This window comes from Pelodiscus sinensis, chromosome 3 (genome assembly GCF_052426305.1).
Source record: "Pelodiscus sinensis isolate ZL-2025 chromosome 3, ASM5242630v1, whole genome shotgun sequence".
NCBI lineage: Eukaryota > Metazoa > Chordata > Testudines > Trionychidae > Pelodiscus > Pelodiscus sinensis.
In genome coordinates, this window is record NC_143054.1 from 199,693,791 (window position 1) to 199,721,114 (window position 27,324).

The following is a 27,324-nucleotide window of genomic DNA, read 5'->3' on the forward strand; positions in this document are numbered from 1 at the left end:
TGCCCCAAAGGCCTGCTAGGGACCCCCCGGGCCCCACATGCCCTCCTCTTCCTATGCCTAGCAACCAAGCGCTCATACCCCAGTGTCAGCAGTAATCCTGCTAAGCGGTCACACAGGATTAGCCTGCGGAACTCACTGCTGCAAGACAGCAATCAGGCCAGGAGCAGAGCTGGCTTCAGCAAACAAGGGGCATATGCAAGGAGCAGCCCCAGACACCAGAGTTACCACAGAATGAAGGGCTATTGCCCCTCTTATTTCTGGGCAGAAAGCCGCCCCAAACTGAAGGGGGCTGGGAGAAATCTCCCCTGGGGGCAAGTCCAAGGGACACCACAGGGACTAGCCTCATCAATCATGTTGATTACCCGAGAGCCCACAGGCCACCCAAGTGTTGGCTCATCCATCTACTGGGTCCCAGAGCTCAGCACATCCCCAGCTTATGCAGAAGTTGCCCACTCAGTCAGGGGTGCTTTGGGGGGATTAGGTAATTATCTGTCCAGGGTCTCTGACCCACCTCTCTCCTGGCTGTGGGAACCCCCAGGAGGCTGACAGGTACGGATACCAGATGGTGCTGGGAATTGCAGCAGCACGAGGCCTTTCAGAGCCAACATTATTGAGACTAGGAATGTAAAATGTCAGTTAACTGGCTAATCGGACAGTCAATGCAATTGGCATTAGCTATTCAATTACTTGACGAAGGTGCCTCTGCTGTGTAGCCAGAGCCCCAGGGCTGTTGCTACACTTGAAAGGCAAAAGCGCTGTGGGGAGCATGGGGCCAGCAGAGGACTCAAGCAGGCCCCGTGCTCCCTGTGGCGTTTCAAAGCGGCAGCCTTGGAACTGCCCTCCAAAAGCTTTCCTTACCTTCGCCAAGTCACCTGCAGAGGAAGTGACTGCAAATTCACAAACACTCCAGAAGGGCCATAGGGGGGAATAAATACAGGGCTGCAATGCTCACTGGCACCCACTGGAGCCAGCCGGGTGCTGAAGCGAGTCTGTACAAGGCCCAACGCATCCTGTAGCGGCCACACGTGAGCAGGCACCAGAAAGACTTCCCAAGGCAGGGCAGCGTCTGCAAGGAATCCTTCAAGCCAGGAGCCACTCGCAAGCCACCAAGTATCGGCTCAGTGATGGAGCAAGCTAAGCCCTGACTTACACAGGGCAATCGCAGGGCCAGGCCACGGGTGGCCAGCATGCCCTGGGCAAGTGCTGTGTTGCAAACATAGGAGCAGGAGCAGGAGCAGGCCAGGGAGCTGGGTTCTGCACCAGCTGCAATCAGAGCCAAGTCCAGGACAAACCAGGGAGCAGGCCCTACACTCCCCAAAACGGCCTCTCTGCACTGTGACTCTGGCTGCTCACCAGTGTGGCTTCCTGGTTTATGTACCGGTATCGGCCAATCAGCAGGCTGGGAGGGACTGCCACTCACGCGTTGGGCGGTACTTCCTGTCACGCCTAGCTTCAGAGGCTCTTCCTGTGGCTACTCTCACTAGCCCCCAGTGGCAGAGAGGGGCAGCCGCAGCCGCAGCCCCAGGCTCCTAGGTTCAAGCCCGGCAGGTTCTTACACGGCCCCTTGTGCTGCCTGATTGTTACAGTTCTGGGGGGGAGGGGGGAACTGGACCCCCCCCCCCCCACACACACACACACGGGGGAACAGCCTGTTTCTGGGCACCGGGTGCCTGCAACAGGGAAGAAGGCGTCAGTGTCCAGGCCTGCTGGGCGTTTGTCCCGTTTGCAGCAGCCTGAGGAGCCAGGGACTCGAAGGCAAGGTGACAGCACCACTGGCCAGCAGAGACACCCCCCGAGAGCCCAGGGGTGGCTCGCCGGCCCGCCCTGCGTGGACCCTTCTGCCTGGCGCACACAGAGCCTCGGTAGCCAGCAAGTTCAACACCAGTGGCAGCAAAGCCGCTGCGACGGCAGGAGCACAGTGGGAGAGAGGCCCTTGCCCTCCAGAGCGCCCTGCTCACACATGCTGTTCCAAGACAACTCTCCTGCCGCAGCCCTGGCCCGCTGCCCTCCTGGGATGACCGCCGAGCCCCCGCTGGGGAAGGGGAGGGACACGGACAGTGACTGCAAGCAGCATGAACGCAACAGGAACCTCCGGAGTTTGCAGGGGGGGCAGAAGAATCCCGTGGGGCAGGACTCTCCGGAGGGCCGGGGCAGTGGCTGTGGCGGTCGAAGCGCTCACAGACGTACCAGCAGCTGGCACCCCAGAGGGGGTGTGGAAGGACGTGATGAACTCCAGGCTTGGCCAGCCCATCGTCGGACAGCAGCAGCGTGAGAGGGAATTAACGGAGCAGGGCAACTATGCAAGGATGCAGCTTTGTCACCCCTCCCCAGCCACAGGCAGCCAGCGGCCAGGGCCAGCCCATGGGGGGGGTGTCCCTGCCACTGACGGACCCACCCTCCAGGAGCGGGTCGAGTTCCTTTGGGAACCCAGTTACCCAGGGGCTGCTTGAGATCCCCAGGGCGTCCGTGCGGCTCGGAGACCCGCCGAAGCGTGGCATTGTCAATGGCGAACAGCAGCCTCGGGCCAGTCTTCCCACCAGCGCCCGACAGTTTCGGGGCTCCCGGCCGCCTTGTCCGAGGAAGAGCCTGAGCTCACCCCAGCTCCATCCTGCCTGGGCACAATCCCTCCTCCCCCAGTCCTGTGCTACCTACTCCTAGCACTCTGGGTACCGAAAGGCCGAAATTACGAAGGGCCAATGGGTCAGAACATGAGAGCGGCCACACTGGGTCAGACCAAAGGTCCCTCTAGCCCAGTGTCCAGTCGGCCGACAGTGGCCAGCACCAGGTGCCCCAGAGGGAGGGAACAGAACAGGGAATCCTCACATGATCCCTCCCCTGTCGCCCACTCCCAGCCAAACAGAGGCCAGGGACACCACCACCCCCACCCATCCTGGCTGGTAGCCATTGATGGACCTAACCTCCATGAATGTATCTAGTTTTTGAACCCTGTTAAAGTTCTAGCCTCCACTGCATCCTCCAGCAAGGAGTTCCACAGGTTGACTGTGCACTGTGTGAAAAAAAAACCTTCCTTTTGTTTCTTTTAAACCTGCTGCCTATTAATTTCATCTGGTGACCCCTCGTTCTTATATTATAGGGAAAAGTCAATAACTTTTCCTTATTCACTTTTTCCGTACCAGTCATGATTTTACAGACCTCTATCCTATCCCCCCGCAGTCTCCTCTTTTCCAAGCTGAAAAGTCCCCATCCTTTCAATCTCCCTTCATAGGGGACCCGTTCCAAACCCCTCATCATTTTTATTGCCCTTTTCGGAACCTTTTCCAATGCCAATGAATCCGGGCAAAGGGGCCTGGAAGGCGCCGGCATGGCCCAGTGTGTTAAGTCCTTTCCCGGACAGAGCAGCCTGTTGCTGACACCCCCTTATCTATGGGCCAGTGCCTTTCCTCCCAGTGCTCCGGGCGGCGCTCCTCGCAGCTGGCTGGTGTTCAGACCGAGTAAGGACTTCAGGGTCTGGTCCCACAGGGCCAAGTCTTCAGAAGAATTGGTCCCTGCCCGTGGCCACCCAAAGATGCTGACCAGCGTCCACAGCCCCCGCCTGCACTTCGACTCGGCCGTTGGCCTTCCCCCGCTCTGCCCCAGTGCCCGGGTCACGGTTTAGCTCGCGGGGTGGTCTCTGAGGGACAGGGGATCAGGCACCCAGCCGGGAGGCGGGCGACCCTGCGCCCACTCCAGTCGCTCTCTCATTGGTTGGTCACCAGGCGCGAGGGAGCATCCCACGGCTCAGCTGTTGAGCCTCGCTGAGAGGTGGGAGACCCCCACACGGGGACAATTCCTTCTGCTCTCAGAGGCCCGCCCCTGTCGGCATCACACGACAGCGTCTCCCAGCAAACCAAAAGGCCTTTTGCTCCCCTGCCCCAGAGAGAGGCGGGGGGGGGGGGGGGGATGAGCATCACCAGCAGCCTCCTTTGGTCGCTCCCCTGGGGCTCGGCTCAGCGTGGGTCAGCGGCTGCTTCCAGCCCCACCTTTGGGTCCCTGCCGCTTTATACCGGCTGCAACAGGCCTCCTCTTTGCTGAGCTGTCCCTGCAGCCCAGTGCCTGAGGCTGGGAGCCTCCCCGTGCAGGGGCCTTTCCCCTTTGGAGGCCCCCTGCCCAGGCCTGCCCCATGGGCCTGGTTAGTGTTCGGCCACCTCTCCGCTGCTGGCAGAGGGGACTCGAACCTGCGTCTCCTGCCTCGCAGGGGAGTGCGCAGGCGACTGGGATAGAAGCCGTGCGCGGCTCGCTGCCGGCCCCTGGCACAGACAGCTGCTGCCAAGCGAGGGCAGAGGCTGGCACGGCCCTGCAGCCCGGACTGGCGGCGCACTAGCTGGGGGGGAAGGCAGGCCAGCTCCCTGCCCAGCACGCTGGCTTTGGGGCCTTGCAGTCTGAGGGGCTTGGCCCCGTTCCCTGAGTGGGGAGCCGAGGTCCCGAACCCGGGGAGTGACTTGGGGCAGTGTCCCAGGGGGCCTGGGGTGAGCCAGCCCCGGTGGCAGGGATCGCGCGCCGGGTGGCAGTTCAGAAAGGACTCACCCGGGAGGCTGGAGCCAGGCTAGCAGGCAGCAGCACCTCCCGTGCCTCTTCCCACCAATCCATCCTGGAGCCCTCCAAACAGTCTGGCGGCTCCCAGGGTCTCTCCGTGGACCTGGAGAGATTCCAGCTCGGGCACGTGGCACAGCCCAGGCAGCAGGCAGGGCCGGCCCACAACATTTTGGGACCTGAGGCGGGGAGCTCAAATGACGCCCCCATGCCCCCTCGCTTGGGCCAAAACTTTCTCCTAGCGGCGCTCCCCCGCCCACAGTCTGGCACCTGAGGCAGCCGCCCCAGTTCGCTTCATGGTAAGGCCAGGCCAGGGAGCAGGGCTGTTGGGGGGGCAGCTGCTGCTCTGTCCGCCTTGCGCTGCTGGAGTTTGTCCACGGATGGGCTCCGGGGGCCGGCGGGAATTTCAGGGTGATGCTCAGAATGACAGAGGGTCAGTGCCAAGCAATGCACGTTAGCAAACACACTCCCCACTTCCCCTACCAAACCAGGGGCCCGCATTAGCTGTTGCCACTGGAGACAGCCTGGGAGTCACTGTGGGTGGGTCTCTGACATCTGTAGCCGCCACTAACGCTAACAGGATATGAGGACCCTGGAGGAAAAGGCCAAAGCAACAGGAAACAGCTGAGGACGACCACATCACTGCAGGGTGCAGCCCCCCCTTGCGTCCACACGCAGCTCTGGCTGCCCCGTCTCAAACGAGAGCAGCTGAGGGGAACGGCCCGGCTGCCGCACGAGGCGAGATCAGACCGACCGGAGCAGTTCTATTTAGAACAGACACAACTAAGGAGCTACAGGAGCAAGGGAGCAAATCATGATCTGACTGGGGGGCAGTGAGGGAAGAGGGACGTGCTACTAACACAAGAGCTAGGGGGTCACCCACTGACATGAACAGCAGGGTTTGAAAGTCATTTTTTCACACCACACACACAACCTGTGGAACTCACTGCCAGGGGATGTTGTGAAGGCCGAAGGTGTAAAGGATTTGGGTGAGTTCCTGGAGGAGACACACATCCGGGGCTATAGGTCAGGAAGGAACCTCCACGCTCTGGGTGTCCCTGAACGGCCGACTGTCAGGAGCAGGGCGTGGGCGACGGGATGGGGCGCTTGCTAAGTGCCCTGCTGTGTTCATTCCCTCTGGAGCGCCCCCAGGACCCTGGGCTACACGGACAGTTGGGCTGCCCCCATCTGGCTGTTCTTTTCCCTGTTCAGATTTGCTGTTTGCTCTCAGCCGCTCTTGCTCGCGGGCGGCTACACCCGGGGCAGCGGCTCGGGACCCGTCACTGCTGGGCAAGGCAAACGGGTCTCGCCCTAGGCAGGTCCCCGTCCCCCCCGCAGGAGCCTTGCTTGGGGTTTGTTCCCCCCGAGTCCTGCACCTCAGCCAGGCCCAGCCTGGGCCGCCTGCCTGCGGCCACAGCCGGCTGACCGGGACCCCCTGGGGCTAAGCCCCCCGGCCCATTCCCAGAGCCGGCCCCCGTGTCCCATTCCGAGCCAGGCGGTTCCACCCCGGTCAGACTGGAGCCCGGCCCCCAGGGGGCAGCGCCCCACTCCCTGCCCGGCCCCCCCACTCGGCTTGCTAGGCTGGTTCTGAGCAGGAGTCCCGGGGCCTGGAGTTCTGGTCCCCGCAGCAGCAGCGGGGGCAGGGGGCACAAGCCGCTTCCTTTGGCGGGTGCTAAAATTAAGCTTCACTCTCAGCTCCCGGTGCGGCCTGCGATGCGGTTGCCATGGGAACGTGGGCCCAGCAGGCCTGCCGCAGGGGGGCGAACGCCCCCCCTCCTCGGAGCACCTGGGGGTGGCTGGGCCCCGGGGGGGCGGGGGGCAGACAGCACAAGCCAGGCACTGAGGCTGCCCTCCCCAGCTGCCCTCCGGCCCTAGGCCCCTCCCCCCAGTGTCACCATCATGGCTGCCCCCCCCAGGGGGGCCTGGGCCTTTGTCACCCGAGGGACGCCCTGAGGCCGGGTCAGAGAGCGGGACCAGGGGACAGCCCCCCCCCCCCCCCCCCGCCACACAACAGCTGGGCTGAGGCACCCTTGGCCCCTCTGCTCCCTCTCCATTCGTGCCATGCACCACCAGGAGCAGGCTTGGGCCCAGGCTTCCGGGACTTTCTCATAAGGACCTGGCCCCCGCAAATGAGAGTGTGGCTGCCCCACGGCGGGCAGGCAGCGCCAGGCCACAGGAACAGCCCCCCAGGGCTGGCTCTGCAGGCTGCAGTGAGAGAAAGGGGACGGGACTGAACGGTGCAGGGTCCCGGCTCTAGGGACCCCCCCGAGGGCCCGTCTAGGCCGGGGCCGTACCGGTTGCCACGAGGAGAAAGCCCTGGGGTGTCGGCCGACCCCGCGGCGACTGGGAGCTGCTGGCGTGATGCAGCCTGGGCCAGGTCGAACGGCGCCACGGGAGGCCTCAGGCGCGGCGTGTCCGCTACCCGAGACACGGTACCGCCCCTGCCCACGGCCGGGGAGACGCCCGGGAAGGCGCGTGGACGTCGGCACCACGGGCAGAGGGAGAGGAAAGCAAAGCGCAACGGGGCAGAGGGCTGCCGGGATGCTCCGAGAAACGGAAAACCTGCCTCGCCCGGACACGGAGGGAGCCCGGCTCATGGAGCCCAGGCGGAGGGGAGGGGGCTCGGGCTGCTCCAGCCCCACAGCCGAGGGGTCCCGGTGAGCGTGGGGAAGGGCTGGCAGCTGGCCCTCAGCGAGCTCCGTTTTGACATTAGGCCGCGGTGTCCAAGCAGCAGCGGCGCGAGGCCTGAGAGCGGGGAGCACGGCCCCCAACTGGCTTCAAGCCTGCACAGCCTACGGGCGGGGGGGCTGCTGGGACTGGCCACGGTGGCGGAGCCGCGCCGGCGAGTAGCAAATAACCCACCCACCAGCAACGGCGCACGGGCCCTCCCCTAGCGCTCTGCCTCCGGGCGCTGGCTGCTGGGCTTTCCTCGGGCCCCCGCTGAGCCCTGGATCCAGAGCAAGGGAGGGGATTGGGGGGAATCCCCCGTCTCCAGGGCCCAGCCCACGTGCTGCTTTGAACTAGTAACCGTGGCCTCGCTGCACCTGGGAGTGTTCCGGTGACTATTTGAGCCCGGGCCCTGCGACAGAGGCCGTGGGCCTGCTCCAGCCATGGGCGGGCGAGGCTGGCACCAGCCCTGTGCAGCTGCTCCGGGTGGAGGGGCGGGAGGGTCCTTGCTGCGCCCGGGGCTGGAGGGCAGGGATACGGGCAGCGCAGGACATGGCCTGGGCAGGGAGATGGCAGAGCCCCAGGGCACAGAGCAGAACCCAGGCTGGCGTGGGCAGGTGGAGGGAGGGCCCTGGCACAGCGCCCGCTAGCGGAGTCAGTACAGGAGACGCCCCCTGGCTGGGATCACCCATTCCGAGGGTTCCTGGGACTAGCCCAGGGCTGTGCCAGGCAGGGGCCTGGCAGAGTCGGGTCCCGCTCCGGGAGGCAGGAGCCCAGCGCCCCGCTGTGCATGGTGGGCCAGGTTGGCCCTGCTGCCATGGTGGCACCCCAGCAGGGAGGGGGGGACGCGAGGCAGCTGAGTGGGTGGCATTTGGACACTGGCAGGAGCGGGTGGGGGGGGAAGGTTCCTACCCCCCTTTCCCCTGCCCCGTGCACAGAGGCCAGTGTCTCACTGGCTGCTGGGGAGGACCCGGGCCCCCCCTCTGCTATCTGGTCCCACTTGCCAGGCCTGCGGGCTGAGGGATGGGCCCGCTGCTGACAGAGCCACGTGTGAAGCAGCATTCACTGCGAGCTGGGCGCCTATGCGGGCACTCACAAGAGATTAGCTGAGCTGAGTAGTAGAGCGCCCACAGCTCGGTGTTGTTTCTACTGGTGGTGCACATCGGCACGAGCCTCGGTGCACATAACAAAATTTATTCCACGCATAGATAAAAGGGTTACCCACCGTTTGGAATGGTTGTGCTTTGAGATGCGCTGTTCACGTCCATGCCAGTCCGGTGGGCGCACGTGCACGGAGCCTGGAAGATTTTTGCCTAGCTGCAGCCTGGGCCCCCCCAGAGCAGCCCCGACACGCGGGTATGGGAGACTAGCCAGGAGAGCCGCTGCGGTGACACGGGTGGTCTGGCATCCTGGCTCCAACAGCCACAGCTCAAGGCCCAGCTCTCGCCCTGGAAATGGGCCAGGCCCTGTGTACGCCCAGTGGGTGGAGTCTCTGCTCCTGAACACGGTGTAGGACACACACTGGGGAAACCAGGCCGTGGCTGACGTGGCGCCAAGAACGCCCCTGGGGGACGGAGGCAGGGTCAGGCCTTAGCTGCACCTTGTGCTGAACGAATGTTGTGTAGGGGGCTCCGAGGCGAGAGCCCTGACTTCGGCCGCTGCGGGACGAGGGGATACCACCAGGAAGGCTGGCGGAGAGGAATGGTTCAAAGGGGGAGACGTGTCAGCCTGGGTAGGAGTAGGCTGAGGGACTGGCTGGTGAACCTGCGAATACTGCCTGCCCAGATAACGGGGTCAGAGAACACTGCACGGTCTTGCGCCCGGGTGGACACGGCCCGTGGCAGCCAGGCATACAATGGGGTCAGAGCACCGTGAGGCCTTGCGCCCAGGTGGACACGGCCCATGGGGCCAAGCATACAATGGGGTCAGAGCACCGTGAGGCCTTGCGCCCAGGTGGACACGGCCCATGGGGCCAAGCATACAAGGGGGTCAGAGCACCGTGAGGCCTTGCGCCCAGGTGGACACGGCCCATGGGGCCAAGCATACAAGGGGGTCAGAGCACCGTGAGGCCTTGCGCCCAGGTGGACACGGCCCATGGGGCCAAGCATACAAGGGGGTCAGAGCACCGTGAGGCCTTGCGCCCGGGTGGACACGGCCCGTGGCGGCCAAGCGTACTCTGCAAGATGAAACCAAGAGACCTGCTGCCAGAGATGGAGGCAGTCGAGGACAAGCGGGACTGAGCCGTGGTGCCTGAATCCCAGAACTGGGCGGGACCTGAAGAGGTCATTGAGTCCAGTCCACTGCCCTCCCAGCAGCACCAAGCACCATCCAGATCATCCCTGGCAGCTGTCTAACCTGCTCTGAAATCTCTCCAGAGGTGGAGATTCCACAACCGCCCTGGGCAATTTACTCCAGTGTTTAACTACCTTGACAAATAGGAAGTGTTTCCTAATGTCCAACCTAAACCTCCCCTGCTGCAGTTTAAGCCCCTTGCTTCTTGTCCTGTCCTCAGAGGCCAAGGGGAACAATTTTTCTCCCTTCACCTTGTGACACCATTTTAGACACCTGAAAACCGCTATTATGGCCTCTGTCAGTCGTCTCTTTTCTAAACTAGATAAGCCCAATTCGTGCCATCTTTCCTCATAGCTCATCTTCTCTAGACCTTTCATCATCTGACCCTGGATGCCTCTACCCAGCTCTGGGCGTGGTTTTGTAGGGACTGTGGCTTGCAATTCCCACTTACTGATATCCAGGCTGGGGGATCATCCAGTGTGAAAAGTGCCTGCTGGTGGAATCGCTCAGGCAGCAGGTGGGAGAGCTACAGGAAGAGGTGGCCAGGTTGAAGAGCATCCGAATCCACGAGCAATTCCTGGACAGCGCTCACGCGGAGACAGCTGAGGTAGCTGGCCCAGTACACAGGACTGCGGACACACCAAGGGTAGAGGAGATGGCTCAGGGTGGACACTGGCGGCTGGTCACTGCAGGTAATCCTCCACCCCTGCTCCCAGTGCTCCCACCGTGGTGATAGGGAACTGTTCTGCTCTTTTTGATACAGGAGAAAAGGAATTACCCCCTACAGCAGAGGAGAAGACTCGTATCCCCAAGGCTGGGAGGTCTGCTGCCACCCCTGCCAGGAGCAAACTTCTGAGGGGTACAGAGGCGCCCATCTGTCGCCCTGACATGTCATCTCGGGAGGTGCTGCCTGCTAGGGGCCCGTATCCGAGATGGTACGGAGGGATTGTCAAGGGTGATCCGGCCCTCGGACTATGTCCCCGTGCTACTCGCCCACGGCGGCACTAATGATACTGCGAGCTGTGACACTGAGCGGATCACAAGAGTCCAGGGCTCTGGGGGTACGGGTGAGGGAGTTTGGCGTACAAGCGGTGTTCTCTTCCAGCCTTCCTGTCAAAGAGAGGGGCCGGGCAGAGACAGGTGCATCCTGGAGGTGAATGCCTGCCTGCGAAGATGGTGTCGGCAGGAAGGCTTTGGCTTCCTCGACCCCAGGATGCTGTTCCAGGAAGGACTGCTAAGCAGGGATGGGGTTCACCTTTCGAGGAGGGGGAAGACCCTATTTGGATGCAGACTGGCTAACCTAGTGAGGAGGACTTTAAACTAGGTTCGATGGGGACAGGTGAGCAAAGCCACAGGTAAGTGGAGAACATGGAGTCCTGGGAGGGAGTGTGGGCTATAATAGCAGAGAAAAAGGAAGGATGCCTATATACAAATGCAAGGAGTATAGGTCATAAGCAGGAAGAACTGGAAGTGCTAATAAATAAACACAACTATGACATTGTTGTGGGGCACAGCGGGACACAGACTATCCAATAAGTTCTTGGACTGCATTGAAGACAACTTTTTATTTCAGAAGGTTGAAAAAGCAACTGGGGGGAAGCTGTTCTAGATTTGATCCTAACAAATAGGGAGGAACTGGTTCAGAACTGGAAAGTGGAAGGCAGCTTGGGTGAAAGTGATCATGAAATCAGTGAGTTCATGATTCTAAGGAATGGTAGAAGGGAGAACAGCAAATTAGAGACAATGGATGTCAGGAAGGCAGATTTTGGTAAGCTCAGAGAGCTTGGTAAGGTCCCATGGGAAGCAAGTCTAAAAGGACATACAACTGAAGAGAGTTGGCAGTTTTTCAAAGGGACATTATTATGGGCCCAAAAGTAAGCTATTCCACTGAGTAGGAAAGATAGAAAATATGGCAAAAGACTGCCTTGGCTTAATCAGGAGATCTTGCATGACCTAAAAATAAAAAGGAGTCCTATAAAAAGTAGAAACTAGGACAAATGACAAAGGATGAATATAAGCAAACAATACAGGTATGCAAGGGCAAGATTAGAAAGGCAAAGGTACAAAACGAGCTCAAACTAGCTACAGGCATAAAAGGAAACAAGACGACATTCTATAAATACATTAGAAGCAAGAGGAAGACCAAGGACAGGGTAGGCCCACTGCTCAGTGAGGAGAGAGAAACAGTAACAAGAAACTTGGAAATAGCAGAGATGCTAAAGACTTCTTTGTTTCGGTCTTCACCGAGAAGTCTGATGAAGGAATGCATAACAGTGAATGCTAGAGGGAAGATAAAATAAAAAAAAGAACAAGTTACAAATCACTTAGAAAAGGTAGATGTCAGCAAGTCACCAGGGCCTGATGAAGTGCATCCTAGAATACTCAAGGAGCTGATAGAGGAGGTAACTGAGCCTCTAGCTATGATCTTTGGAAAATCATGGGAGACAGGAGAGATTCCAGAGGACTGGAAAAGGGCAAATCTAGTGCCCATCTATAAAAAGGGAAATAAGAACAACCCAGGAAACTACAGACCAGTCAGTTTACTTTCTGTGCCAGGGAAGACAATGGAGCAAGTAATTAAGAAATCCATCTGCAAACACCTGGAAGATAATAAGGTGATGGGGAACAGCCAGCATGGATTTGTAAAGAACAAATCGTGTCAAACCAATCCGATAGCTTTCTTCGATAAGATAACAAGTCTGGTGGATAAGGGAGAAATGGTGGAAATGGTATATCTAGACTTTAGTAAGGCATTTGATACGGTCTTGCATGATAGTCTTATTAATTATCTAGGGAAATACAACTTAGATGAGGCTACTATAGGGTGGGTCCATAACTGGCTGGATAACAGTTCCCAGAGAGTAGTTATTAACTGTTCACAATCCTGCTGGAAAGGTATAACTAGTGGGGTTCCACAGGGGTCTGTTTTGGGGCCGGTTCCGTTCAATATTTTCACCAATGATTTAGGTATCGGCATAGAGAGGACGCTTATTAAGTTTGCAGATGATACAAAGCTGGGAGGGGTTGCGACTGCTCTGGAGGATAGGGTCAGAATTTATAATGATCTGGACAAACTGGAGAAATGGTCTGAGGCAAACAGGATGAAGCTGAATAAGGACAAATGCAACGTGCTCTACTTAGGAAGGAACAATCAGTCTCACACAGACAGAAGGGGAAGCGACTGTCTAGGAAGGAGTACGGCAGAAAGGGACCTAGGATCATAAGTGGACCACAAGCTAAATATGAGTCAACAGTTTGCCCCTGTTGCAAAAAAAGCAAACCTGATTCAGGGCTGCATTAACAGGTGTGTCCTGAGCAAGATACGAGAAGTCATTTTTCCGCTCTACTCTGTGCTGGGCCTCAGTTGGAGGATTGTGTCCAGTTCTGGGCACCACATTTCAAGAAAGATGTAGAGAAATTGGAGAAGGTCCAGAGAGGAGCAACAAGAATGATGAAAGGTCGAGAGAACATGAGCTAGGAAGGAAGACTGAAAGAACTGGGCTTGTTTAGTTTGGAAAGGAGAAAACTGAAAGGGATAGCGGTTTTCAGGTATCTAAAAGGGTGTCACAAGGAGGAGGGAGAAAAATCATTCTCCTTGGCCTCTGAGGACAGGAATAGAAGCAATGGGCTTAAACTGCAGCAAGGTTTAGGTTGGACATTAGGAACAATTTCCTGTCAGGGTGGTGAAACACTGGAAAAAGTTGCCTGGGGAGGCTGTGGAATCCCCACCCCTGGAGATATTGAAGAGCAGGTTGGACAGACACCTGTCAGGGATGGTCTAGATGGTGCTGGGTCCTGCCGAGAGGGCAGGGGACTGGACTCAACCTCTCAAGGTCCCTTCCAGTTCTAGTGTTCTAGGATTCTATTACTTTTGTTGCTCTTCTCCAGTTTCTCCACATCTTTCTTGAGATGCGGTGCCCAGAACTGGCCACAAGACTCCAAGCGAGGCCCAGCGCAGAGCAGAGCGGAAGAACGACTCCTCGTGAGTTGCTCACAACACTCCTGTTAAAGCCGCCCAGAATCAGGTTTGCTTTTTTTGCAACAGCGTCACACTGCTGACTCGTGTAACTTGGAGAATCTCTTCCCCTTGGCCAGGCAAGTGGCTTTTGCGGAGAGTTTCCTGCTGCCCATGAGGACTTGAACCTGGTCTGAGCAGAGATGCTCCCTGGCATCCGGCCACGGAGCTTCCAGGCTGGGAGAGGCGGGGTCGAGGCTTGGCTGCTGGAGGAGGCCTTGGTCCTGCGTGAGAAGGTCCAGGTCAAGGGGAAGCGTGACTGGCACTTCCCCGACGCGCCCAGGAAGGACGTGTCCCGGTGCTGACCCAGCCAGGCTGGCGCTCGAGACCTGCGCCCGATCCCCCGCATCCTGCGGAGACGGCCCGTCAGTGGGCGCCAGGCTCCGGGACCACAAGGCGCTCGTGGGTGATGGCTCCGCACACAAGCCCTGCAGGAGCAGGCTGCGGCGAGGAGCCCTTGCCGTTGGCAAGAGCGAAAGGGTCCAGCTGCGCCGTGGGGCGGCAGGAAAGGGCTGGCGGGGCTGGATATCGAGCGCCGTGTCGGTGCCGCTCCGGCGGGCACGCAGGCTGAGTCGATGGCAGCTTCCACGCATTGACGGGATCGGGCGCGAACAGGCCCTCGGTGGCCACGCATGGGTGGAAATGCCTGGGGCAGAGGGGGTCAGCACGGCCCCAGTGAGAGCGCTGGTTCTGCTGCAGGGCAGACCTGCCGTGTAATGGCCAGGGATGGACTCGGCCCCCCTGCTCAGAGCTCATCCCCCTCCCCCTGCTGCCTGCCCCTTTACCCTCCCCCTCCCCGCAGAGCCCACCTTGAGCTCCAGACGCGGCCTCGCTCCCCGTGCCCAGGGCGCTGGAACATGCCAGGCCAGGGCCCAGCACTGAGCCGCCAGGGGCTGTGGGTGCAGAGCATGGACGGGGGGAGTTTGGGGCTGGCCAGTGGAGCCAGGGACCCCGGCAGGGGCTGCAGGCTGGGCCTGGCTCCACAGCAGCATCTCGGGTTCCTGCTTTTCACCAGAACACACAGCTCTGAGCTCTCCCCCGGCTCCCCGGCCCTGCTCCCTAGTGCGGCGGGCCCGCGAGCCCCCTCCTGCCGTGTCCCCCCTGCCCGCTCCGGGAAGGCAGCCAGCCGGCACCCAGACTGCGACCCTGCAGAGCCGGCGCAGGACCTGCCCACCTCTGGCGGCAGGAAGGAGGCGGAGGCTGGCGGCTACAAAAAGGGTTCTTTATTGAGAGCAGTGTGTAAAAAACCTCTGGGCGGGAGCCGGGCCCAGCCCCACGGCCGGCAGGGAGCAGCGGGCGCGCCGCGGGGTCGTACAAAAGAAGGCAGCAGAGGGCGAGGAGAGCGAGTGAGAACCCCCTTCCCACGCCAGGCACTTGGGGTTCCGCTGCGGGCGGCCGCCGGGCGATGCTGGGGCTGGCGCGGGCGGGTGGGCCGCAGGGCAGAGCTGCTGAGTCAACACCCAGGCTCCGTGGCCGCCAGGCACTGGCAGCCGGCAGGGCCGTGCCTGGGGAGCAGCCAGCCCCAGCTCCCCGCAGGCAGGGACGGGCACAGGGGGCGGGGCTGCATTGCACAGGGCAGCTCAGCTGAGCAGGGGCTGCAGGGCAGGCTCCAGCCCCCCGGGGACTGGGCTGGGTGGCCGGGGCTGCAGGGCCCCCGTGCTACAGGCTGGCTGGAGCCCCACGGGGGGCGAGGTAGGGCCTGGGGGAGGCCACGCCAGGGGGGAGGCCGCCAGGGTCCAGTCCTGCCGTGTCGGTCCCGCTGGGCTCCGCGCGGCCCAGGCCCAGTCCGGCTCCGGAGCCCGGCTCCCCCGCCCCCAGCGAGCGGCCGGCTCAGGCTCTGCTGTCGGACGGGCCGTCGCCCAGCGCGGTGGCGAGCTCGCTGAAGGAGGGGCGCTCCTTGGGGCTGGGGGCCCAGCAGCGCTGCATCAGCTTGTAGAGCTTGGAAGGGCAGCCCTCGGGGTGGGGCAGCTTCATCTTCCCCGCCCGCAGCCCTGCAGGAGCAGCAAAAGCCTGTGGTGAGGGACCGCAGAGCCTGGGCAGGCAGCCGGCAGGGCCAGGGGAGCCCAGGGCAGGGTGTTAACCCTCCTCCGCCCCCCAGGGGCAGCGAGGGCCGGGGGGCCTGGGGCAGGACGTCGACCCCTCCCGCAGGGGCAGCGAGGGCCGGGGCAGGACGTCGACCCCTCCCGCAGGGGCAGCGAGGGCCAGGGGAGGCCGGGGCAGGACGTCGACCCCTCCCGCAGGGGCAGCGAGGGCCAGGGGAGGCCGGGGCAGGACGTCGACCCCTCCCCCAGGGGCAGCGAGGGCCGGGGCAGGACGTTGACCCCTCCCCCAGGGGCAGCGAGGGCCGGGGGGCCTGGGGCAGGACGTCGACCCCTCCCGCAGGGGCAGCGAGGGCCGGGGGGCCTGGGGCAGGACGTCGACCCCTCCCGCAGGGGCAGCGAGGGCCGGGGGAGGCTGGGGCAGGACGTTGACCCCTCCCGCAGGGGCAGCGAGGGCCGGGGCAGGACGTTGACCCCTCCCCCAGGGGCAGCGAGGGCCGGGGGGCCTGGGGCAGGACGTCGACCCCTCCCGCAGGGGCAGCGAGGGCCGGGGCAGGACGTTGACCCCTCCCGCAGGGGCAGCGAGGGCCAGGGGAGGCCGGGGCAGGACGTCGACCCCTCCCCCAGGGGCAGTGAGGGCCGGGGCAGGACGTTGACCCCTCCCGCAGGGGCAGCGAGGGCCAGGGGAGGCCGGGGCAGGACGTCGACCCCCCAGAGGCAGCGAGGGCCGGGGGAGGCCGGGGCAGGACGTCGACCCCCCAGAGGCAGCGAGGGCCGGGGGAGGCCGGGGCAGGACGTCGACCCCCCAGAGGCAGCGAGGGCCGGGGGAGGCCGGGGCAGGACGTCGACCCCCCAGAGGCAGCGAGGGCCGGGGGAGGCCGGGGCAGGACGTCGACCCCCCAGAGGCAGCGAGGGCCGGGGGAGGCCGGGGCAGGACGTTGACCCCTCCCCCAGGGGCAGCGAGGGCCGGGGGAGGCCGGGGCAGGACGTCGACCCCCCAGAGGCAGCGAGGGCCGGGGGAGGCCGGGGCAGGACGTCGACCCCCCAGAGGCAGCGAGGGCCGGGGGAGGCCGGGGCAGGACGTCGACCCCCCAGAGGCAGCGAGGGCCGGGGGAGGCCGGGGCAGGACGTCGACCCCTCCCCCAGGGGCAGTGAGGGCCCATGGGGTGGGTGTTGCTCCACCCCTGCAGCGCTCTGGAGCCCGTGTGCGGGGCCTGAAGAACCGTCCGGGGCTGCGGCGCTGAGCAGGCGCACGGATCCCAGGGCGACCCCGCTGCTCCAGCCCCCCCGGAGCGGGAGAGAAGGCCCCGCCCACCCGCCTACCTGCCAGCACCTCGTCGTCGGGCAGCGGGCCGTGGGGCAGCTCGCCGTGCGTGAAGACCTCCCACACGAGCACGCCGAAGGCCCAGACGTCCGACTTGGTGGAGAACTCGTCCTCCAGCACGGCCTCGGGGGGCATCCAGCGCAGCGGGACCCAGGCCTGGCGGAAGTGGTAGTACTCGCTGCGGGCGAGAGGGCGTCAGGCCAGGTGCCGCCCAGGGCCGGGGCCGCCCCGCCCCCGCCCCCCCCACCTGTGGTACACGGCCCCGCCCCCGCCCCCCCTACCTGTGGGACACGGCCCCGCCCCCGCCCCCCCTACCTGTGGTGCACGCCCCCGCCCCCGCCCCACCTACCTGTGGTGCACGCCCCCGCCCCCCCCTACACCTACCTGGGGTACACGGCCCCGCCCCCGCCCCACCTACCTGTGGTACACGGCCCCGCCCCACCTACCTGTGGTACACGGCCCCGCCCCCGCCCCACCTACCTGTGGTACACGGCCCCGCCCCACCTACCTGTGGTACACGGCCCCGCCCCCCCTACCTGTGGTACACGGCCCCGCCCCCGCCCCCCCTACCTGTGGTACACGTCCTTGCTGAGGCTCAGGGCCGAGACCTTGACCTGCCGCTGGGCGCTCACCAGGCAGTTGCGGGCCGCCAGGTCCTTGTGCACAAACCTGCCGTTGGACAGATGCTCCATCCCCAGGGCCACCTGGCTGCACATGGACACCTGCCACGAGAGACGTGAGCCAGGCCTGCCGGCTCCGGGCCGTCCTGGGGGGGGGCCCACAGCTGGGCAGACTGGCACTGCCCCCCCTTACCTTGTGCTTGTTGCTGAGGGGCTGAGGCTTGAGCGTCTCATCCTTGCTCTTGGAGATCCTCAGGAACTGCTTCAGGTCCCCCTGGAGGGCGGGAATCGCGTCAGTGCAGCTCGGGGGCACCAGCCCCCTGGACAGCAGGCGAGAGCTGCAGCGAGGGGCCCTGGCTCTGCCCGGAGCAGCCCCTTACCAGATCCCCGTACTCCAGCACCATGTAGTGGGGCTCTGCCTCGCGGCACAGGCCCAGCAGCCGGCCCACGTTGGGGTGGCTCAGTTTGCCGAACATCTCCGCCTCCCGCCGGAAGTCCAGCTGCAGCTGCTCGTCTCGCGCCTGCAGGCTCTTCACCAGCACCAGCGCCTCCGCCTCGCCCTCCGGCAGGCCTGTGGCCTTGGCCAGGAACACCTCCCCGAACTCCCCCTTCCCTGCAGGCAGAGGGCAGTGGGTCGGCGGCTGCCGGGGAGTGCCAGGGGCTGGGGGCAGCGAGGGGGCAGCGAGGGGGCAGCCCGGGGCAGCCCGGGGCAGCGAGGGGGCAGCGAGGGGGCAGCCCGGGGGCAGCCCGGGGGCAGCCCGGGGCAGCGAGGGGGCAGCCCGGGGCAGCGAGGGGGCAGCCCGGGGCGTGGGCTGGGGGCAGCAAGGGGGCAGCCCGGGGCGTGGGCTGGGGGCAGCAAGGGGGCAGCCCGGGGCGTGGGCTGGGGGCAGCAAGGGGGCAGCCCGGGGCGTGGGCTGGGGGCAGCAAGGGGGCAGCCCGGGGCGTGGGCTGGGGGCAGCAAGGGGGCAGCCCGGGGCGTGGGCTGGGGGCAGCAAGGGGGCAGCCCGGGGCGTGGGCTGGGGGCAGCAAGGGGGCAGCCCGGGGCGTGGGCTGGGGGCAGCAAGGGGGCAGCCCGGGGCGTGGGCTGGGGGCAGCAAGGGGGCAGCCCGGGGCGTGGGCTGGGGGCAGCGAGGGGGCAGCCCGGGGCGTGGGCTGGGGGCAGCGAGGGGGCAGTCCGGGGCAGCGAGGGGGCAGCCCGGGGCGTGGGTTGAGGCTGAGGGCAGCCCGGGGCGTGGGCTGGGGGCAGCCAGGGGGCAGCCCGGGGCCGTACCCAGCGTCGTGATGCTCTGCAGGTGGGCGCGGGGGAAGTGCATCTTGTCCGTGGCGCTGTGCCTCTTGCTCGCGGTCGAGCTGCCGCCCAGGTCGCTCAGCGCCACTTCCTCCTGGATCTCGGCCGTGGTCTGCCCGTTCTGCAGCAAAGCGCCCCCTAGGGCGGGGAGAGCGGCCGTCACTGCCCGCTGGGGCCCGAGAGCAGCCCCCCCCCGCGAGGCTCCGCTGGGCCACCGCTCAGCAGCCCTCGGGCGCCTGGCCTGGGCCCCGCGCAGCCCCACTGCTCACCGGGAACCAGCGCCGAGCTACCGCCCCAGGGCGCTCGGGACGCAGGCCGGCCTCAGTCCATGCCCACCAGAGGGTGCTGCATCCGCCCATGGCCCGGCTCCGAGCTGGGGACCGGCCCCAGCTGCTGCTGGCTGGCTGAGCGACGGCACCTGGCAGCCAATGCTGCCCCCGGGCGAGGCTGGCAGCCCGCGCCCCCCGGCCATACCGTTCAGACACTCCATCTCGGGCGCCTCGCCCTCCGGCGGCTTCTGCAGCCGCTTGGCCTGCCGCCGCTTCTTGCAGTAGAACATGAGGCCCAGCACGATGATGATGTAGGCGACGGCCGCCCCCACCGACAGCCCGATGGTCTGGATCATCTTGTAGGGGGTGGGGCTGCCGGGGGCCTCGTCCCCCTCCACAGCCGGCTTGTCTGGGGGCCGAGCGACACAGCGTGAGATCACAGCGCCCTGCACGGCTGAGCATGCTGCCTGGCTGGGTGGGGCGGGGCACGGCCTGGGGAGCTCCCGGCTGGGCAGGGTGTGGCTAGGGGAGCCCCCCGGGCTGGGCGGGATGGGGGGGCGCACACGGGCAGGGGGAGCCCCCCGGGCTGGGCGGGATGGGGGGGGCGCACACGGGCAGGGGGAGAAGGAGCCCTGGGAAGGGTGTGGGAGCCTGTGGCTGGAACCGGACACTTGCGGGGGGGGGGCTGCTCTTTGCTCTGAGTGGGCCCAGGGCCCCAAGGCCTCCGCGCGCTGCCATCGGGAGCCCCTCCCTGCCCACTCCCGCCCCAGGTTCCGGCGCCTGCCCCCACTGGGCTTCAGGCGCAGCTGCCCCTCCCCGAGGGCACACAGGGGCCCGTCCAGGCCCGGGTGGGGCGGCTCCTACCCACGACGTAGAGCATGGCCTCGCGGTGCTTGATGTTGCAGCTGTTGCCGGCGATACACGTGTAGCGCCCGGAGTCGTCCGCCGTGACGTCGGCGATCACCAGGGAGCCGTTGGGCATGATCTGCATCCTGGGAACGACAGACCCCCCCCGCGGCAGCGCTCAGCCGGGGTGGCAGGGAGAGAGGGTGGGAATTCTCTGCCCCCCCTAACGGGGGGTGTTTCTGGTGTGGTCGGGAGGGGCCGGGTGCCGAGCCGCGGCCCAGCAAGGGGCACGAATGCGACCTGGTGGGGTATCCGCTGGGGCAGGCATGCAGGGGGCATGCACTCACCTGCTGCTGAGGAACGGCTCAGGCACCCTCCGTGTTCCTGCTAATCTTTCCCACCCACGTGCAGAATAATTTTTAGGGTGCACCGAGGCACGTGAAAAGTGCACCACCAGCAGAGACACACTGAGCTGTGGGTGCTCGCTGCTCAGCTGGGCGGCGCGGGCATCCCTCCTGAGCAGCCGCACAAGCGCCCGGCGCACAGAGAATACCGGCACAGGCGCCTCGGCCCTGCTCGACGGCCTCGCTCTCCCTGGCCTCCCTGCCACTGCCCTCTGCTGCGCCGGGCCGAGGCCCCTGTAGCTAGCTAGGCCCCCTCCCCGGCCCTCCCCGGGTGCCGACACGCGCCACCCGGCCTCCCCGGCCCTCCCCGGGTGCCGACACGCGCCGCCCGGCCTCCCCGGCCCTCCCCGGGCGCCGACACGCGCCGCCCGGCCTCCCCGGCCCTCCCCGGGCGCCGACACGCACCGCCCGGCCTCCCCGGCCCACCGCGGGCGCCGACACGCACCGCCCGGCCTCCCCGGCCCTCCCCGGGCGCCGACACGCGCCGCCCGGCCTCCCCGGCCCTCCCCGGGCGCCGACACGCGCCGCCCGGCCTCCCCGGCCCACCGCGGGCGCCGACACGCACCGCCCGGCCTCCCCGGCCCTCCCCGGGCGCCGACACGCGCCGCCCGGCCTCCCCGGCCCTCCCCGGGCGCCGACACGCGCCGCCCGGCCTCCCCGGCCCTCCCCGGGCGCCGACACGCGCCGCCCGGCCTCCCCGGCCCACCGCGGGCGCCGACACGCACCGCCCGGCCTCCCCGGCCCACCGCGGGCGCCGACACGCGCCGCCCGGCCTCCCCGGCCCTCCCCGGGCACCGACACGCGCCGCCCGGCCTCCCCGGCCCTCCCCGGGCACCGACACGCGCCGCCCGGCCTCCCCGGCCCTCCCTGGCCCGCCGACACGCTCCGCCCGGCCTCCCCGGCCCTCCCCGGGCACCGACACGCGCCGCCCGGCCTCCCCGGCCCTCCCCGGCCCGCCGACACGCGCCGCCCGGCCTCCCCGGCCCTCCCCGGCCCGCCGACACGCGCCGCCCGGCCTCCCCGGCCCTCCCCGGCCCGCCGACACGCGCCGCCCGGCCTCCCCGGCCCTCCCCGGGCACCGACACGCGCCGCCCGGCCTCCCCGGCCCTCCCTGGCCCGCCGACACGCTCCGCCCGGCCTCCCCGGCCCGCCGACACGCGCCGCCTGGCCTCCCCGGCCCTCCCCGGCCCGCCGACACGCGCCGCCCGGCCTCCCCGGCCCTCCCCGGGCACCGACACGCGCCGCCCGGCCTCCCCGGCCCTCCCTGGCCCGCCGACACGCTCCGCCCGGCCTCCCCGGCCCGCCGACACGCGCCGCCCGGCCTCCCCGGCCCTCCCCGGGCGCCGACACGCGCCGCCCGGCCTCCCCGGCCCTCCCCGGGCGCCGACACGCGCCGCCCGGCCTCCCCGGCCCTCCCCGGGCGCCGATACGCTCCGCCCGGCCTCCCCCGCCCGCTGTGTACCTGGGCTGGAGCTTGCTGGGCTCCAGAATCCGCTCCTTCCCCTTCCACTGGATGTGGGGCAGCGGGTCGCCCTCGGCTTGGCACTGCAGCACGGCCGTGTGCCCCTGGTACACCGTCGTGTGCTCTGGCTCCAGCCTGAAGGTGACGTAAACTGGGGAGAGGGCACAGCCGCTCAGCGCCAACACGTGCCCTTCCCGCGCCCGGGCACTGGGGGCAGCCAGCTGGGACGCAGCGGAGCCTGTGTGCTGTGTGAGTGCGAGTGAGGCACGTTCCCTGGGCGCAGTCTGGTCGAGGGGGGCCGGGCGCCGCTCGCTGGGGAAGGACGTTCGCTCCGTCCCAGCCGGAGGACCCGGTGACAGCACGTAACACAGGACGGGCGGGGTGGGGCTGCCTAGGCGGCGGGGACCAGTTGCTGGGCGTGAGTTCGTTTTTCGACTGGCGAGGGAGGGGGGAGTCTAGCTGGCTTGGGGGGCCGGGCAGAGTCCTGGCTCTGGGCCTCCTTTTCCCCAAGACAGGCTGTACTGACGGCTCCTGGTCCCTGTCACAACACATCTGTGCGACGCTGTGTCCCCGTCAAGGAATAACCCTTCTCTTCTATCTGCCGCCTGAGAGTCCCCTCGCCCTGCGGCTGGGGGTGCAGGGCCCGGGGACTCCCCCCACTTGGTGACACTAGCAGTGCAGGTGAGTGCTCGGATGGCACTGGCCCAGCGCTGGCGGCAGCCTGCCCGGGGCGGGGAGAGAGACAGGCAAGGCAGGACAGGGCCGGGCGCAGGCAGGGGTGGGGTGGGGGGCCACGCATGGGGGGGCGCTGGGGGGCAGGGGAGCCGGGCTCAGGGGGGCGCGGGGAAGGGGAGCCGGGCGCAGGAGGGTGTGGGGGGGAACAGGAGCCGGGCTCAGGGGGGCGCTGGGGGGCAGGGGGAAGGGGAGCTGGGTGCAGGAGGGTGCAGGGGGAACAGGGGCCGGGTGCAGGGGGGCGCTGGGGGGCAGGGAAGCCAGGCACAGAGGGTGCAGGGGGGCAGGGAAGCCAGGCGCAGGGCCCACACAAGAGCGCTGTTTCAGGGGTGCGGGGGGCCGGGTGCAGGGGGCGCTGGGGGGCAGAGGGAAGGGGGGGGGGGCTGGGCGCAGGGGCCACACAAGAGCGCTGTTTCAGGGGTGCGGGGGGTGCTGGGGGGCAGAGGGAAGGGGGGCTGGGCGCAGGGGCCACACAAGAGCGCTGTTTCAGGGGTGCGGGGGGCGCTGGGGGGCAGAGGGAAGGGGGGCCGGGCGCAGGGGCCACACAAGAGCGCTGTTTCAGGGGTGCGGGGGGCGCTGGGGGGCAGAGGGAAGGGGGGCCGGGCGCAGGGGCCACACAAGAGCGCTGTTTCAGGGGTGCGGGGGGGCGCTGGGGGGCAGAGGGAAGGGGGGCCGGGCGCAGGGGCCACACAAGAGCGCTGTTTCAGGGGTGCGGGGGGGCGCTGGGGGGCAGAGGGAAGGGGGGCCGGGCGCAGGGGCCACACAAGAGCGCTGTTTCAGGGGTGCGGGGGGCGCTGGGGGGCAGAGGGAAGGGGGGCCGGGCGCAGGGGCCACACAAGAGCGCTGTTTCAGGGGTGCGGGGGGCGCTGGGGGGCGCTGGGGGGCAGAGGGAAGGGGGGCCGGGCGCAGGGGCCACACAAGAGCGCTGTTTCAGGGGTGCGGGGGGCGCTGGGGGGCGGGGGTGCTGGGGGGGGTGCTGGGGGGCAGAGGGAAGGGGGGCTGGGCACAGGGGCCACACAAGAGCGCTGTTTCAGGGGTGCGGGGGGCTGGGGGGCAGGGTGCAGGGGGGGGGGGCAGAGGGAAGGGGGGCCGGGCGCAGGGGCCACACAAGAGCGCTGTTTCAGGGGTGCAGGGGGGGGGCTGGGGGGCGGGGAAGGGGGGCCGGGGGGGGGGGCAGAGGGAAGGGGGGCTGGGCGCAGGGGCCACACAAGAGCGCTGTTTCAGGGGTGCAGGGGGTGCTGGGGGGCAGAGGGAAGGGGGGCTGGGCGCAGGGGCCACACAAGAGCGCTGTTTCAGGGGTGCAGGGGGTGCTGGGGGGCAGAGGGAAGGGGGGCTGGGCGCAGGGGGGGCAGAGGGAAGGGGGGCTGGGCGCAGGGCCCACACAAGAGCGCTGTTTCAGGGGTGCGGGGGGGCGCTGGGGGGCAGAGGGAAGGGGGGCTGGGCGCAGGGGCCACACAAGAGCGCCGTTTCAGGGGTGCAGGGGGCGCTGGGGGGCAGAGGGAAGGGGGGCCGGGCGCAGGGGCCACACAAGAGCGCCGTTTCAGGGGTGCGGGGGGCGCTGGGGGGCAGAGGGAAGGGGGGCGGGGCGCAGGGGCCACACAAGAGGCTGTTTCAGGTGACTCGGGCCCTGGTCTGGCGGCTTTGAGCTGGGCAAACAGCTCAGCTGACGGGCGGAGGCTCCGATGCTGCAGCGGCCGCAGGCACGAGGGGCCCGGCTCCGTGGCCTTCCCCGGGGCCAGAGGGCTGCGGGGAGGCGCCCAGGCAGCACGCCCCTCCTGGGCGCGGGGGCGGAGCCGAGGCTGCGGCACTCACCTGCCACGGCCAGCTGCACGCTGGCGCGGATCTCGCCCTGGGGGCTGTTGGCGGCGATGCAGGTGTAGTTGCCGGCGTCGCTCCGGCTGACCTTGTGGAAGTGCAGGGAGCCGGCGCCGAGGCGGACGTGGGCCGGCAGCCTGCTCCCGTCTGCAGGGCAGGAACTGGGTTACGCTGCAGCCACGCAACGTGGCAGGGGGCTTGGCCAGAACTGGGGGGGAGGGGGGGGGGCGGCGCGGCCGTGGCCTGACACCTGGTGAAGGAGGCTCTTGCGCCCTGAGGAGAGCGAGCTCCACGGAGGGGCCAGGCAGCCCCTCCCCATACCTGGTCTGACCCAGTGCACGGCGGGCTTCTCGCGCCCCGTGGCCGAGCAGGACACGGTCGCCTCCTTGTCCAGCTCCAGGCACTGCAGGGGCTGCGGGGGCGGCGTGAACTTCAGCTTCTCTGAAACCAACCCAGACGGGGCGGTCAACCCAGGGAGCCGGGGTAACCCCCCCCGCACGCTCCACAACCCCCCCGCACGCTCCACGCCCCCTCCCCCCGTGGGTAACCGCCCCCCCGCACGCTCCACGCCCCCTCCCCCGTGGGTAACTGCCCCCCCCATGCATGCTCCACCCGCGGGTAACCGCCCCCCCCTCGCCGCCCCCCCACGCTCCACAACCCCCCCGTGGGTAACCGCCCCCCCACGCACGCTCCACAACCCCCCCGCGGGTAACCGCCCCCCCCACGCGCCCCCCCCGCTCCACAACCCCCTCCCCCCGCGGGTAACCGCCCCCCCCACGCGCGCTCCATGCCCCCCCCTCCCCCGCGGGTAACTGCCCCCCCCACGCGCTCCATGCCCCCTCCCCCCCCTCCCCCGCGGGTAACCTCCCCCCCCAAGTAATCGCGGGTAACCTCCCCCCCCGCGTTCCACACCCCCCTCCCCAGCAGATAACTGCCCCCCCACTTCCCACAGTGACCCGACCCCCCGGCATTCCCTGACCCCAGGGTAACCCAAGGTAACCGACCCCCCCCGCTGCCCTCTCCCCACAGGGACCAGACCCCCCCACATTCCCAAGCAGGCTGGAGAGCCAAGGGGCCTGGAGGGGAGGGTGGGGGTGCCCGGGGCAGCAGCCCGGCCTACCCAGGACGTGCACACGGGCCTGTCCCTCGATGCTGCCGGCCGGGGTGCTGCTCACACACTTGTACACGGTGCCGTCGTACACCTCCACGCTGTTGATGCGCAGCGTCCCGTTCTCCCACAGCTCGAAGCGCGAGTCCTGCCCGGCCCAGGGCAGCGTCAGCTCTGCCGCCTCCCCTGCCCAGCCCGCCTGCCCCCAGACCCACGGCAGGGACAGCCGGCTGGGGCTGAGCTGTGGAAGGGGGGCCTGGGCCCAGGAGGCTGGCTGTGGCGGGCAGGAGAGTTGGGAGTGGGGGGGGACCACGGGCCCTGGGGGTCCTGGCACCGGGCAAGGCTCATTTCAGTGCAGCACAGCTTTGAGCTGCCCCATCAGCCGGGGCAGGCTCCCTGCAACCCATGCCCAGCCCAGGGGCAGCCCCAAGGTGGTGGGGAGAGCACGGGGCACCCAGCAGGAGGTCTGGGGGGGCGGCGCAGGGCCCACGGCGGGAGGTCCGGGGGCTGCCGGCCGGCAGGGAGCACAGGGCCCACGGCGGGAGGTCCGGGGGCTGCCGGCCGGCAGGGAGCACAGGGCCCACGGCGGGAGGTCCGGGGGCTGCTGGCCGGCAGGGAGCACAGGGCCCACGGCGGGAGGTCCGGGGGCTGCCGGCCGGCAGGGAGCACAGGGCCCACGGCGGGAGGTCTGGGGGCTGCTGGCCGGAGGGGCGGCGCAGGGCCCACGGCGGGAGGTCCGGGGGCTGCCGGCCGGCAGGGCGCACAGGGCCCACGGCGGGAGGTCCGGGGGCTGCCGGCCAGCAGGGAGCACAGGGCCCACGGCGGGAGGTCCGGGGGCTGCCGGCCGGCAGGGAGCACAGGGCCCACGGTGGGAGGTCCGGGGGCTGCCGGCCGGCAGGGAGCACAGGGCCCACGGCGGGAGGTCCGGGGGCTGCCGGCCGGCAGGGCGCACAGGGCCCACGGCGGGAGGTCTGGGGGCTGCCGGCCGGCAGGGAGCACAGGGCCCACGGCGGGAGGTCTGGGGGCTGCCGGCTGGCAGGGAGCACAGGGCCCACGGCGGGAGGTCCGGGGGCTGCCGGCCGGCAGGGAGCACAGGGCCCACGGCGGGAGGTCCGGGGGCTGCCGGCCGGCAGGGAGCACAGGGCCCACGGCGGGAGGTCCGGGGGCTGCCGGCCGGCAGGGAGCACAGGCCCTGGAGCGCTGACGTGCTCTGCTCACCTCGGAGATGGAGATGCCGTTGCGGTACCAGGTGACGGTCGGCTTCAGGGAGGCCTTGCTGCGGCAGTGCAGATAGCCCGGCTTACCCTCCTCCAGCTGGCTGTCCCTGGGCATCTCCTCCCAGCTGGGCACCGCTGGGCACGAGGGGCAGCGTTACCCGGGCTCCTGCTGGCAGCGTGGAGCTCGCCTCGGCCGCGCGCACCCCAGGCCCCCAGTGCCCACCCCCAACAGCCCCCGCCCAGCGCCACGCTCCCAGCGCCCGACATCCCGCACCCCCTGCCAGGCGCCCCACCCCCAGACCCACTGCCCGACATCCCGCACCCCCTGCCAGGCGCCCCACCCCCAGCCCCCACTGCCCAACATCCAGCACCCCCTGCCAGGCGCCCCACCCCCAGACCCACTGCCCAACATCCAGCACCCCCTGCCAGGCGCCCCACCCCCAGCCCCCACTGCCCGACATCCAGCACCCCCTGCCAGGCGCCCCACCCCCAGACCCACTGCCCGACATCCAGCACCCCCTGCCAGGCGCCCCACCCCCAGACCCACTGCCCGACATCCAGCACCCCCTGCCAGGCGCCCCACCCCCAGCCCCCACTGCCCGACATCCAGCACCCCCTGCCAGGCGCCCCACCCCCAGCCCCACTGCCCGACATCCAGCACCCCCTGCCAGGCGCCCCACCCCCAGCCCCCACTGC

The 27,324-nt window shown here is 67.5% G+C and overlaps 1 protein-coding gene across 1 annotated transcript in view; it reads right to left on the reverse strand.

Annotated features, from left to right (window-relative positions):
- Positions 1 to 14,712: 14,712 nt before the first annotated feature.
- The window catches only part of PTK7 (protein tyrosine kinase 7 (inactive)), a 60,342-nt gene continuing 47,730 nt past the window's right edge, over positions 14,713 to 27,324 (reverse strand). The window contains exons 8-20 of the mRNA XM_089777569.1: positions 26,630 to 26,763; positions 25,424 to 25,559; positions 24,625 to 24,744; positions 24,301 to 24,450; positions 21,757 to 21,907; positions 19,909 to 20,036; positions 19,250 to 19,453; positions 18,758 to 18,913; positions 17,868 to 18,100; positions 17,681 to 17,761; positions 17,438 to 17,589; positions 16,867 to 17,045; positions 14,713 to 15,495 (exon numbers count right to left, since the gene is read on the reverse strand). Of these exons, the coding sequence (XP_089633695.1) occupies positions 15,335 to 15,495; positions 16,867 to 17,045; positions 17,438 to 17,589; positions 17,681 to 17,761; positions 17,868 to 18,100; positions 18,758 to 18,913; positions 19,250 to 19,453; positions 19,909 to 20,036; positions 21,757 to 21,907; positions 24,301 to 24,450; positions 24,625 to 24,744; positions 25,424 to 25,559; positions 26,630 to 26,763 (1,985 nt within the window). The 3' untranslated portion in view covers positions 14,713 to 15,334. The remainder of the gene's footprint in view (positions 15,496 to 16,866; positions 17,046 to 17,437; positions 17,590 to 17,680; positions 17,762 to 17,867; positions 18,101 to 18,757; positions 18,914 to 19,249; positions 19,454 to 19,908; positions 20,037 to 21,756; positions 21,908 to 24,300; positions 24,451 to 24,624; positions 24,745 to 25,423; positions 25,560 to 26,629; positions 26,764 to 27,324) is intronic.